Source organism: Oreochromis aureus, linkage group 3 (assembly GCF_013358895.1).
Source record: "Oreochromis aureus strain Israel breed Guangdong linkage group 3, ZZ_aureus, whole genome shotgun sequence".
Taxonomy (NCBI): Eukaryota; Metazoa; Chordata; class Actinopteri; order Cichliformes; family Cichlidae; genus Oreochromis; species Oreochromis aureus.
In genome coordinates this window covers 12,301,333-12,315,148 of record NC_052944.1, presented here as the reverse complement: position 1 = coordinate 12,315,148, position 13,816 = coordinate 12,301,333, and the positions used below count along the sequence as shown (strand labels likewise).

The 13,816-nt window shown below is 38.6% G+C and overlaps 1 protein-coding gene across 2 annotated transcripts; it reads left to right on the top strand.

Moving 5' to 3' along the window:
- The first annotated feature begins 4,613 nt into the window (after window positions 1-4,613).
- LOC116317832 (up-regulator of cell proliferation) lies at window positions 4,614-13,746 on the top strand. 2 transcript variants are annotated; one of them, XM_039609379.1, is made up of 6 exons: window positions 4,614-4,751; window positions 6,026-6,153; window positions 6,843-6,906; window positions 7,368-7,387; window positions 7,502-7,647; window positions 8,757-13,746. In XM_039609379.1, the coding sequence occupies exons 5-6, from the start codon at window positions 7,548-7,550 to the stop codon at window positions 13,430-13,432; spliced, it is 4,776 nt and encodes a 1,591-aa protein (XP_039465313.1). In that variant the 5' UTR covers window positions 4,614-4,751; window positions 6,026-6,153; window positions 6,843-6,906; window positions 7,368-7,387; window positions 7,502-7,547; the 3' UTR covers window positions 13,433-13,746. The 2 variants fall into 2 exon arrangements, with proteins under 2 accessions (XP_039465313.1, XP_039465314.1); XM_039609380.1 differs by lacking the exons at window positions 4,614-4,751; window positions 7,368-7,387 and having other exon boundaries at window positions 6,012-6,153.
- Window positions 13,747-13,816: the final 70 nt, after the last annotated feature.

Sequence of the window (13,816 nt, the reverse complement as noted above, 5' to 3'; positions counted from 1 at the left end):
ACATTTCACTCTTTGTGTTTGAGACCACACCATGCAATGAGCAATTGTGCTGCAGAGAAAATAGCTGTACTATTTAATAGCAGAGACATGTAAATACTTTGCATTACATTTCTTAAATGCCCTGCCAGTCTGACTTCATTTTACACATCTTTGTTGTGTGAATCCCATCTTAACAAATCTGCCAGACTAATTCCACCATTAAAAATAATAATAAGAAAATTAAACACTGTGAAACATTGTTGATTGTTAATTATATCCTGGACAGGTAACATGGTTTTTACATAATGCAAAGAGGCAGTTGTTGTGTGTTTGTATGGAAATTGATATTATCAGTTTAATTATCATTTTCATTTCACATTTATTTATAAGTATAACATATTTGAAAGAACATGTGGTTGCAAATTTTGAAGCCAATGTGAGAACCTTATCCCACCAACGATGTGGCGGTCCAGCTTTTCAAATTTCCAGTTTTCAAATCCAATAGTTGTGTCTCTTGTATGAGGATGAAGTCACCTGATGCAGCAAATAACATTTTCTGTTGAAAGTAGAAAAAAAAGAGAAGAGACAGAACCAGAGCTGGAGACTCCTGCCTCCATGACAGCAGAGCCAGTCTAAATTAAGATATTTTAATGAATGAATTTACTGCACAGTGTGCAGCTCTCTCTCTCTCTCTTCCTGTTGATAGGACTCAATGTGGCTCACCCAGCACTCTCTATCTTTCTTGCTTTCTCTCATTTATATGTCAGTAGTCTTTCAAATAAAGACAAAATGTATTCAATCACACTTTGGATTCCAGTGTTAAGATTGTCCATATTTACAAAACATCACATATCAGGAGATGTACAAAAGGGGGAAATATAAAAGCCTAGTAAATGGAATTGCACAGGTACAATAAAACTATTTTAAAAAGTGATATTATCAGTGACATTATATCAGCTCTTAATTTGTAAACTGGTCTAACCTTCTCTGTCATGTCAAATTTGATGTACTTTACTGTTGTGTTACACCAGAAACCAAAGAACTGTTGTAGTTTGCTGCTAAAAGCAGAATTCTAAGGATATAAGTCAAGTCCTAAGTCATGTATCTTATCAACAGATAATATGCCCAAAATATAAATAGCTGGTTGTAGGTCTAAATCAATTTTCAACATCTGTTTAATTTCACAGCTCCCTTCCAGAAATGCATTACAACTGGGCAATCCCAGAATACAGGAGTAAAATCCCCCATCATATATCCTGTCCAACACAGTTTAGATGTATCTGTCATGGTCCGCAGTCCTCGCCAGGTAAATGATAAATGGTAAATGGACTGATTCTTATATATCGCTTTTCTACTCTCCTGGAGTACTCAAAGTGACCTGCCATGTTTGTGTATTGTGTTAATGTCCCTCATTTCCCCTTTTACTCGTGTGTGTGTGCGTGTGTGCGTCGGTGTCCTGGTTTACCTGGGATCCCAGGCTTGATGGATGTTTTCCTGCCGTGAGACCTGCCACCAGTGGCGGTCCTGGCCTGTTTGGCGCCACACACACACACACACACACACACACACACACACACACACACAAAACATATTAAGGACATTAACATAAAACTGTTGTCGGAACCATACTGAATTTCACCAAAGAAACACACGCACATGAAGAGAGAGAGAGTATGCATAGTATGCAAACGGCTACCAAACAGCCATCATAATTCGTCATACAATGAGAATAGAACAAATCAACAATTGACAATAACTAATTAATATTAAAATCTGTAACATAATGTATTGTTTGGAGTTTAGTCTGTTACTGTTACTATTTTTACCATTTCTTCTTGGAGCAACTGTAACCCACATAATTTCCTTAGGGATTAATAAAGTATTCTGATTCTGATTGTTTCAGGATACATGACCTGCCATTATCCAATGACACATCTGCTTACCTGTATCTTTTGCTCGTTTCTCCTCCTCTTCTTTTCTCTTTTTTCTAAACTGAAGACCTGATGGCTTTGAACTTTTCTTGTCCATCTTCCATTGGTTTTAATTTTGCACTCCAGTACGAACACCCATCTCCCAACCCAAGGATCACCACAACATAATAATGGATTGCATTTATATAGTGCTTTTCGAGGGCCTCAAAGCACTTTACAATTCCACTATTCATTCGCTCTCACATTCACACACTGGTGGAGGCAGCTACAGTTGTAGCCACAGCTGCCCTGGGGCAGACTGAGAGAAGCCAGGCTGCCATATCGCGCCATCGGCCCCTCTGGCCAACACCAGTAGGCGGTAGGAGAAGTGTCTTGCCCAAGGACACAACGACCAAGACACACAGAGCAGGGGATCAAACCGGTAACTTTCCGGTTACAAGATGAGATGAGCTTCCCAACCCCCTGAACCCCGGTCGCCCGACATAAACTAATAGACCTACACCTTAGTTCACAGATTCACTTTGTCTAGGGTTTATTTCTGGGATTTTGCACAACCTAGGATTCAAATCATGAATAGATAATGGTCTTGGATTTACATTATGAATGAAATGTGCTCTATTTGGAAGCAGCCGAGAAACCTCCCCTGTCGACAGGTTGTGCCAGGGGCTCTCGCGCTCATTTTTCGCGTATAGAATTTCGAAAAAACATTGGTGCAAATTATAAGTCTGTATCATGGTGTCTGGTATTTTCATGTTTGTTGGCTTGTTTTTATTTTGTTTTATTTTGCGAGTTGGTTATTAGATGCTGCTCCAGCCAGCCAGAGAATCCCCCGCCGCCCCGCCCTCTCCTCCCTGTGCCGCAAGCAGCAGGTGCACCTCGCAAACGGAGGGCGCCCTTACTCCCAGCAAATGGGTGATAGAAAACCGATTGGTGCCTATGCCATTTCCAATATGCGCTGGCATGACGTCGGGGCAGCATGAGTACGAGTAATTATTTATTTATTTATTTTTTTGCCGAAGCCCGTGATGACGCCCCCCACCACAATGCCACCCTGGGCAACTGCCCGTGTTGCCCGTATCAAGGTGATATATACCAGCTTTTAAATTGTGTTGATAGGCCACGTAAAACCAGAGTCATGATAAACAATATATACCGGTGTTTTTTCCTCAATAGTTTCGTCACGTTTACTGTCTAAACACAGCGCTAGCAAGCTTATGAGCAAAAAAACAAAACAAAACAAAACAGGGGAAGTTTTAGGAGTGACGGCAAAAGAGAGAGAGAAAGACAGCAGAAAAAGAGAGAGGGCGAGTTTTGAGATGTGACGTTTAGCGTGTTTGGGGTGTGTAGTTAATGTGTTGTCTTGTGTAGTTAGTGTGTAGTGTTGTGGATAGTTTTGTGTTGTGTGTCAGAACAATGAGGCGACTGCTGTCTCCAGGTAGAGAACAGGAGTGATACACCTGCTGCTGTCAGACCTGCTGTGATGTTCTCCTTTATAGTGGACAGAATTTATTTTTTTGGAGTGGCACAAATAATTTGTGTGGCATCTTATTGAAGAACAGCTGATTGTTCTGTAAATAGTTTGAAATGGTTATTTAAAAAATCAAGGTAAAAGGTAAATGGATGCAAATATCTTTGTTGTTTGCAAAACTTGTGCATAGGATTTTAAACTTGACAATTTATATTTGCATTTAAAGTTATGAAACATGATTCAATAAACATGTTTGTGGTTGTTACAGTAAAAATATAACTTTTTCTACTCTGATTTTATGTTTTTTGTCTGATTTTAGATCAGTTGTGTTAATGCAGTATGTCAAAATGAAAACATAACAGTAAATTCAGAAACGTGAGGTTGTGCTGAAAAGAATGATACCAAACAAGGCAAATAAATAGTTTTTAAAGGTGAAATGTGGAGGGAAAATCAAAAGTAGTTAAAAATGGCCAATTATGGACCCCAGAGGGTTAAACGTTTTTTTAAAAGTAACGCAATAGTTACTTTTCAAGTAATTAATTACTTTTAGAATATTGTAACTCAGTTACTTTTTTGAAGAAGTAACTAGTAACTATAATTAATTACTTTTTCAAAGTAACTTGCCCAACACTGTATATGAGCTCCCTCATGTTGCTTCCAGGTTGGGAAAGAATAAAAAGATATACAACTCCTAGCTTATTCCCTTGCCGGTCGTGCGATCAAACATTACAGCCGACCACACAGCAAGTACGAACCATGGCTGATGTGTGTGCTTTCGCTCTTCTTTCGCTTGAGCTTTGTTTGGCCCAGGAAGATGGCACCTCAACCAAAAATCCTGGCCACGCCCCCTCTCATGACATCACGCTCCAAAGCCCTATTGCAAGTGTCCTGCCTTGCTGTGTTTTCTCTAATTACTGCACTTTAATTTGTGATGGTCTTAAAATTGGTTAAAATCACAAACAACCAATTTGAGATTCATATCCTCTCATTTTTCACTACACAGAAAAGAGCGCCTTCAGGGGTGTTGATGCCTGGGCTTTAAGACTTTCTGAAATAAAATGAATTCAGTCAATAGTATTCCGAACGCAAAAGACATAAACAATGAAAACTGAGTGTGACGTCGGACCCCTCCCAAGAATATACAACACGGCTGGTGTGGTGACAGCACTTTTATTATAGCAGCAGTTCAACTGTGGTTTCAGCACAATGGCGTGGGACAAAGACACTCCCGTCAGCCGTCACGTACACACCACGGCCTCGAGCGTCACCGCAAAAGTACAGGCACACCTGTATCCCCGCTCCGGCGCCCCGGGAGCTCACTGTGCCACCCCTCCTCTGCAGGAGGGCAGAGACCACACCTCCGCCACACTGAGGTACTCTGCACATTGATCATTTTAATATAGCCAGCAGCTTTATTTTAGGCTTTTCTAAAATCTTATAAGGAAGTGCTAAACACAACGCAACAACTTCAAAACAAGCAAAATTTGAATAAAGCAGCACAATGTTTAGTTTCTTGTGCGGGGGCAGCATTTTTGGCCCTTTTACTCCCATTTTTAGAGACGGCCTAAAATCGGACTTTTATTCAGTGCCTCTAAAAAAGCTTGTAGGGCTGTTACAACTGCAGGTCAACTAGTTAATCTTATTGCTTAGACTACAGTCAAACAATCAGGAACATTCGAAATCACCGTGAAGTCACAAGTTATCCTGGTACATTAGTGTCCAAAAATACTTCAGCTTCTTATTTAGGTTTCCGAGAAAAGGAGTTAGGAAAGTAACATTCAAATAAAATCTTGTGTATTTGTCCTGTGGAGTTGTGTCCCAAAAATACAACCTTCATCGGCCCTATATTCCCGAAATATGAACTACGTAATAACAAAAATATGTGATAATGTAGTTGTGTTGTATTATCTTAACTCCAGAAAATTAAATTTTTGTCACATTTTTTCTTTCCTAGTTTAAGGCTTGACCATAAAAGTAGTGCAAGGAAATATTTTCTTTTTTCTCGATGGATAAGTTAACGATCAGCACACAATTAGGATCATCCGATGTATTTTTTGTTTTATTTGCTCTCTTTTGGCGGCATATGCTTTAATGATGACACGAAGCTTAAAACTTAAAACTGCAATTCTTCTATTTATTTATGCTTCATTTTAAGCGTTGATTCAGCTGTAACTTGGCTTTTCTGATGTCTGATGTAATCTGCATTAGAAATTAGTAAAATGAAAAATGAAACTTTGTTCTGGGTAATTTGTCGTTAGTTTATTGTAGATTATAAAAGCTTAGACTGCCACGTGATCATTAAACCAAAAGTGAAAATGATCATAGTTCAAACAAGAAGTAGAAAACAAGAAGCTTTATATTCAGGACATACGGACTCGAACATATAATAACAAAAATAATTCAGAATATTTACCATCTGCAATTCTTCTATTTCTTTATGCTTCATTTTAAGGATAAACGTTGATTCTAACATGTGCCTTGCCTTTTCTGATATCTGATCCATTCGAAGTTAGGAAAATGAAAACGGAAACTTTGTTCTTGGTAATTTGCCGTTATTTATTTATTTGTAAATTATAAAAGCTAAGAGACTTGTCACGTGGTCATTAAACCAAAAGTGAAAATGATCATAGTTCCCCAACACCAACAGGAGCGCTCTCACTGCTGACATTTGGAGAGAAACGTGTTTCGTCTGCAGGACAGTTTGTCCGTAAATTTGCTGCAGAAAGAAGAAAAAAGCCTGAAGCAGAAAAGAAAAAGCAGAGCTGTTATGTAAAGGTGAGTTGTTTTATGCTGTTGTTTTGTAACAGATTTCTCCGTGTGTGCGTCTCCGTATCATCTGATTTATAATTGTTTTGGGAATTCTGTCACATAATAAAACGTTTTCATAAGTGCAGCAGAGAGAAGAAGCTGGTTCAGTCTAAACACCATTAATCTTGTAATATTAGACAGTTTTACGCATCACAGAGGGATCGCTAAATTGATTTCCGGGTTTAGAATAGTGGGTGCTGGATGACGGCGCAAAATCTTTCCTGAGTTTGGGCAAGGGGCGTGTGCTTATTCTGCAGAATAACTACACTGACCTTGGAATATTAAAATATAGTTCAATGCTTTTCTAATTTAATGCAGTATCTGAGTAATCTGAGTATTCCTACTCTGCAGAGCAGTTAAAATAGCTTTAATAATGAATTTATTTGTATAGCACTTTACAAAACACAGAGTTAAAAAGCGCTTCACACTTCAAATAAAAACCCCACACAGTAATCCAACATAAAATAACCATTCTTTCTTCTGTTTTGTGCCACTTTTCAAGTGTGTCTTCTGTATTAGGCCTGCAGGATTTCACACAAGCCTGAAATTCACACCCTTCTTAATAAGGCATTTTTCCCATTTACCCTTTTTTTGATTGTCAGGGTTGTGGCCTTTGTGGTATACAGACTTTCAGACTTTCCACTTATTACTTTTAGAGAGAAGATGCCAGAATAAACCAGAGGGGAGGATGGGATGACAGGGTTTGCACCCAAAAAGGAGGTAAAGAAGTACTTTCTTGAAACACAAATACTGTCCTCATGACTTTGCTTGTTGTGTTGATTTAGAAGTGTTTTTGGGTGCATTGGGTTGTGACTATGATGCAGATGAGTGGAGGCTGTTCCCTGCTAGCGCAAAAGCCATCTTAACATGTCTCCTGCTGCATGCTGGAAATTAGTTTGCATCCTACAGTCGGCCATTCTGTCCAGTTAAAAGAAACCTGTGAAAAAATACAAATTGTTTTGGAGAAGCATAAACACAATGAGCAGTTTGCACAAAACTGTATGTGACTGAATAATTTTATTGCCATTTTTTCAATCCATCATCGAATAAGGTAATATCACCTAGTTTATGAAAAACAGTAGATTTAAGAAAAAAAAGTTTATGGGAGTGAAAAAATAGCAGTAAAATTGATTTTCAAAGCTTTAATTTAATGAAGTAACGATACCATGTTCTGCCTTCAGGGTCAGCAGATTGTTGGGAGGTAAGAGTCAGCTTCATGACTGTTTTAGTAGAAAGGCTTGATATTATGCGTATCCTGTAAGCAGCAATTTTAAGTAAAATGCTTTATTATTATTAACATTACTAATCCCCACAGATCACGATCAAAGGTCTACCATTGCATTTATCACTGCGCATGATAAATGAACATCTCAACTCTTGGTAGCATGAAATCAGACAAAGAAAACTCCTTTGAGGCTCCTGAAGAAATGGACAGCAGTAAAACACTGTCTGTGAAAACAAGTAAGTGAAAAGCATTTATTGATAAAAAAATTAAGAAATACTTCATATATATATATATGTATGTATATATATATATATATATATATATATATATATATTTATTTGTGTGTGTGTGTGTGTGTGTGTGTTTACAAAGTGCAGATTCAGTAACTCAAAGCAAACACAAATCAGAAAAAGGTGTTGATAACCAATACTGGTTGATTGTAGTAAGGATTAAAGAAGGAGGGCCAGAACTTGTTTCCTGATGCAGTTGATCAAATTCAAATTCTTGTAAAAAGGAGGAGCTACAATGAAATATATCTGCATTTGTTTGTGAACACGTCTGACTGCATCATAACAGCATGTGAGCCAAACAAACACATTTTTCTCTGACTGATGGTGTTAGTGCTATTATTTTAAAACCTTTCAGTGATCACACTGTTGCTGTGATTTTACAACAACTGTGAAGTGAAAATATCATATCTTCCCTGCCCTGATTCATAATACTGACACTGAAATATAATTGCAAATGTAATCGGCAAGAGTAAAAAGTATTTAAAGTACATTCCACTGTGTAACATTAACATGGCCATTATCTTGTCCAGCTTTAGACTTTAATTCATCTGCTAGAACAGTGCACAACATTTCTGCAGGGCCTTTAAAAAACTCCAGGGATTTTGCACAGGGACCAGTTTCCACAAAACCCAAAATCTAAATAACATACTGGAATGTAACTTTAGACCTGTGAATCAGCATTTTAAATTGTCTCAGAGGAACCATTGTTCATTAGCAAGTAAGCAACTAATCTCCATACTATAACGATGTAGAATAAAACTTTAAACAAATTTTGACATTGAACAAAACTAAATTATATTTCTCTTCTTACACACGTTGAACTAAAATCCAGTGAGAGGCAAAATGATATTTATTAATAATTATATAAAACAGAAAACAAGATTACACCGGTCATACAGTATTCATGGCATACTGTCTCAAAACTGTTCAGTAAAAACAATAGAAGAAGATATTTTAAGTTTCTCTCATAAAGAAAATCGTTAATTTGGATTCATGTTTTTAGAATTTTTAGAATACCAATATTTTTTTAACAATAAGATTCTCTGTATCCACAGAGATACAGCTGGAGAGGTTACTGGAGGACCTGGGCTTGGAGCAGTACTACAGAGAGAAACTATCACTCAGCAAAATACTTGAGCTCAAAAAGAGGACCATCACTGATGAACCTGCAAAGTGTAAATCAGACCAACTATGGCATTTTCTAAGGAAACTGATGATGGTTAATGTGACAGCTAGAAATGTGACATATACCTCAGAGTGTGACTCAAGCAGTGATGAGGAATCAGGAAGTACAGAGTTTGATTCTGACAGTCCAAACACAGATGACAAGGTGAACCCTCTTGATATAATCACTGCTCTCTTTCTGTGTTCTGATGGTTTCCTACAGCAGGAAATGGCACTAAAAATCTCCATGTGTCAGTTCTCTGTTCCTCTGCTGCTTCCCAACTGTGACACCAATCAGTGCACACTCATGCTGTGGGCCATGAGGGACATTGTTAAAAAGTACAGACCTCAGTCTCTGTCAGAGTCCAAGGGCTTCATTGAAGACAGAATCGTTCTCTCTGAACTTCCAATGATCTCTTTTGTCAGACTGGGTGAGTGCTCCTCATCCAAGTCAGAGATTCTCAATAAGCTTCTGAGCAGTTCTCAGCAGTACCATGACACCTTTGTTCATCACAACATGGAGTGTGGTGACAGTCCAAGAAGAATATCCAACGGACTGACTGAAATTACTTGGTATCTTCCTTGTGGAAACACAAACATTGATATTTTCAGTCAGCCAGTGGCTGTAGCTAACCTTCGTGGGGACATTGCAAGCTTTCAAACACAATACTCCTTTCTGTGTCAGACATCTGCAGCAATATTTGTGTTCTTTGACCATTTAGGCTCTGAATCTGAATTCAGTCTCCTTACCAATGAACAGCACAAGGCACAGATCTTCTTAGTGGGTAACTATTACAGCAAGCGCTTCAGTAAAGATGCTTTAAAAAAAGTAGCAACTGAGTTGGGCTTGACTAATGACAACATAATTATTAGGAAGAAACAGAAAAATGAAGCAGACTTTGTGAAAAGTTTAAGAAAAAGAGTCAGAGATGTAGTTGAGAACTCAACGATAAAGATGTCAATAGAGCAGATGGCAGACATTGCCCATGAACTGGGAATCCTGGTTGATGAAGACTCTCCAGAGTGCCAGACTGCAAAGAAAAATGCAGAAGCCATCACTGCTGAAATTCAAGACATCCTCAAATACAAAGACAATCACCTTCCACGACAAGGTGAAATATGGAAAGAACTGACCTGCTTAGAGAAGGAAGAATTTCGACTTCGAAAAGTTGACTGTAGAAATATTGAAGACTACAAGAGTGAACTTCAGCTGATGAAAAAACAACTGAGGAAAAAGCAGAACTCCTATGACATGTCAAGAGCTATGACATGGTTCATTAATGCAATATCAAGCCCAGGAACAGAGAGGTTTTATTTCCTGAAATGGATGCGAATGAACCTGGATAACCTGTCTCGTATAAAACTGTCTGAACTTCGGGAGAAATATAAAGAAAAAAGCAAGAACTCTGAGAACAAAGAGGAGATCAAAGAAATTGACAGACAAATTTCCAACAGCTCACTGGGGACTGAACACTTCTTCCGTGAAATGGGTCAGATCTATGAAGCTTCACTGTCCCTTCCAGAAACAGATCCAGCACGTCAACAGTTGCAGCATCTGCCCAAACTGTGTGCAGAGTTGTTGCTTGATGGATTTCCTCTTGAGCTTGTAGATGGAGATGCATCCAACATCCCTCTCAGATGGGTGAGTGATGTTCTCTCTCAGCTCAGTGACTTGGTGTCGTCAAACAGAAAGATCCTGGTAGTCACAGTTCTTGGAGTTCAGAGCACAGGAAAGTCCACTCTCCTTAACACCATGTTTGGAGTGCAGTTTGCAGTCAGCAGTGGTCGATGTACTCGAGGTGCCTTTATGTTGCTCATCAAAATCAATGAAGACATGAAAAAAGTCCTAAACTGTGACTTCATGCTGATCATTGACACTGAGGGCTTAAAGTCATCAGAACTTGCACAACTGGACAACAGCTATGAGCACGACAATGAGCTTGCTACACTTGTTGTTGGGCTGAGTGATGTCACCATTGTTAATATCGCAATGGAGAATTTAACTGAAATGAAGGACATCCTACAAATAGTTGTGCATGCTTTTCTCAGGATGAAGGAGGTGGGCAAAAAGCCAAAATGTGTGTTTGTTCACCAGAATGTGTCGGATGTTTCAGCCCATGAGAAGAACTCACGAGACAGGAAACTGCTCCTGGAACAGTTAAATGAGATGACCCAGGCAGCAGCCAAAATGGAAAAGAAAGAGGAGAACAAGAGCTTCACTGATGTGATGGAGTACAGTCCAGACACTGGGAACTGGTACATTCCTGGACTCTGGAATGGAAACCCACCAATGGCACCAGTCAATGCAGGCTACAGTGAGGCTGTATATGAGCTCAAGAAACACATCATCCAACTGCTGGGAAACTGTGAGTCATCTGCTAATGATGTCATGGAGTTTAAAGAGTGGATGAGAAGTCTGTGGACTGCAGTAAAGTATGAAAACTTCATCTTCAGGTTCAGAAACAGCCTCGTAGCTGATGCATACATGAGACTCTGCACAGAATTCAACAAATGGGAGTGGGAATTCAGAAAAGAAATGTACACCTGGGTAACAAACGCGGAAACAAGAATTTCCAATTTTGGGACAATTGCTACAAAATCTGAATCTTCTGACATGAGAGAATTTCTCACATGTTTGAAAAGTGAAGCCTCCACAGTGCTGTCTGCATGGGAGACAAGATGTTTAGGAAATCTGAGAAAATATTTTTGGCAAACAGAGCCTCATGTTTATCTGGTTCAAAGATACAAAGAGGAATTCGCAAACAGTTCAAAGAGCCTTGGAAAAAAATTGGAGAGATCTGTTTTTAATCAGCTCACAGCAGCAGCAGAAAACAGAGAGGGGATGACAGAAATTGATAAAATCAAAGAAAATCATGCACAAGAGATTGAAAAGGTAGTTCATGTGTTAATAGATACATGCAGAAAGAAAAAGGCCCAGATGAAAGACAAAGAGCTGGACAAAGAGTTTGATAAGATGTGGAATGAAACACTGGAGAAACTTTCTTTTTCTAAACAAAAGATCACAAATGTCTTCACCAGCGTATCTCACTACCTGAGAATCAATCTGTCACACAGGGGGAGTCATGCATGTGAATTATTAAGCTACAAAAGTCTGCAGGATTGTGGAAAAGAGCCTTTCAAATATACAACTGAAGGATCCTACAACAAAATTAAACATAATCTCAGCAAGTGGTACAACATTGACGATCATATAATGGCTGCACATCAACTGGCTGACAGCATCATCAATGATTGCGCTGATTTTGTGAGAGAAAGAGTGAAAAGGAAAAACAATTACTCTGATACTTATATCCAGGAGATCCTACACATCATTGATGAGAAACTACAAAACAATCAAGATGTTAGGACAGAAATAGAGTTTGAAGTTTCTCTGAAACAGCACATCGGTGGATTTGCAGCCAGAGAGTTTCAGAAAATGCACGAAGATTTCGTCCAAGCAAATGATCCCTACAGATGTCTGATGAAATACAAGGAAAGGTTTTGTGATGATTTTAAAGATGTGTTCCATGAACAAGACCAGTGTCAGAAGAAGGCAGAAGAATTCACCAACCGATGTTTGAAGCCTGCTGTTGAAGATTTTATCAGTCGATCCCTGGGACCTGATATCACTGGTGAAATGCTGACATGTGAGCAGTTCAGCACACGAATGTCCTTCCAGTATTCAGTTCTATTGGATCTGCTTTCAAAGGATGATTTTAAAAACTATGTGAGCTATATTTGCTCATATGAGAAGTATGTCAAGACATGGATACTCAACAAAATAGTGGAGCGCTTTTCATCTATGTCAACAATATCTCAGTTTGAGGACCGACATCTTCAGTCCTGTATCAGAAGCTTATATGATGCAATCAAAGAGGCCCAAAGAGGAATGGGTGAAGATTTGAAGACATTTATTGAAGATATTTGTAAAGAACTTGGTGATAAACTTGTCATTTCCAAAGATGCTCTTGGTGCTTTCATGATCCTGAACAATGCTGACAAAGAACAGTTTGCTGACTGGCTCACAGTGTCTGTGAATGAGATGGCACAAGATCTGAGAATGAAGTTTAAAAATGTAAATACTGAAATGAAACTACAGTATCTCCATGTGCAGCCCCAGAATGAGCTTTTCAACAAACTGGTTGGTTGTGGCAAACAGTGTCCATTCTGCAAAGCTCCCTGTGATGCAGGAGGAAGAGCTCATACTGAGCACTACGCTGTACTGCATCGGCCTCGAGGTCTGGGAGGTTTCAGTTGGCCAAATACACAAAAACTTGTCACTGACATATGCTCTTTTCTTGTAATGAGTGACCAACATTTTTGCTGCAGTGCTACAAACCATAAATGGCACTCCTACAAGAGTTACAGGGACATTTACCCAGACTGGAAAATCCCTCCAGATGTGAGCCTTGAGGCATCAGACTACTGGAAATATGTGATAGCAAAGTACAACAATAATTTTGCCAAAGAATTGAATGCAAAACCTGCTGATATTCCATTAGCCTGGATTGTAATCACAAAACAGCAGGCAGAAAAAAGTCTCAAAGAGTCTTTTTACATTCGATGAGATTACTGCAATTTCAACTAATTTTCTTGTTGAAGGAAAATAAAATAAAATATCCAAATATAATACTAGACAAAACTAAAGGTATTATTAATGGACATATATGTTCAAGCATTATACTCTGTTTTTCTTTTAAGTAGATGTCACGTAAGAACCTTAATAAGTTGCTCTTGTTTATGATCAATATTTAGATTTATGTTTCACAAAAATCATTCAGTCTGTATGTCGTGTTGCATTAGTAAGACAACAAATCAACAAGAAACACACTCAGGGAGTGTGTGAGTTATCTGACATCAAATAAAATTTACATCTGTGCACAAATGTTTTTAAAGACTGATTTTCACACAGATAATTTAATGTCTCTTTTCATTCATTTCTGTCTCTCTC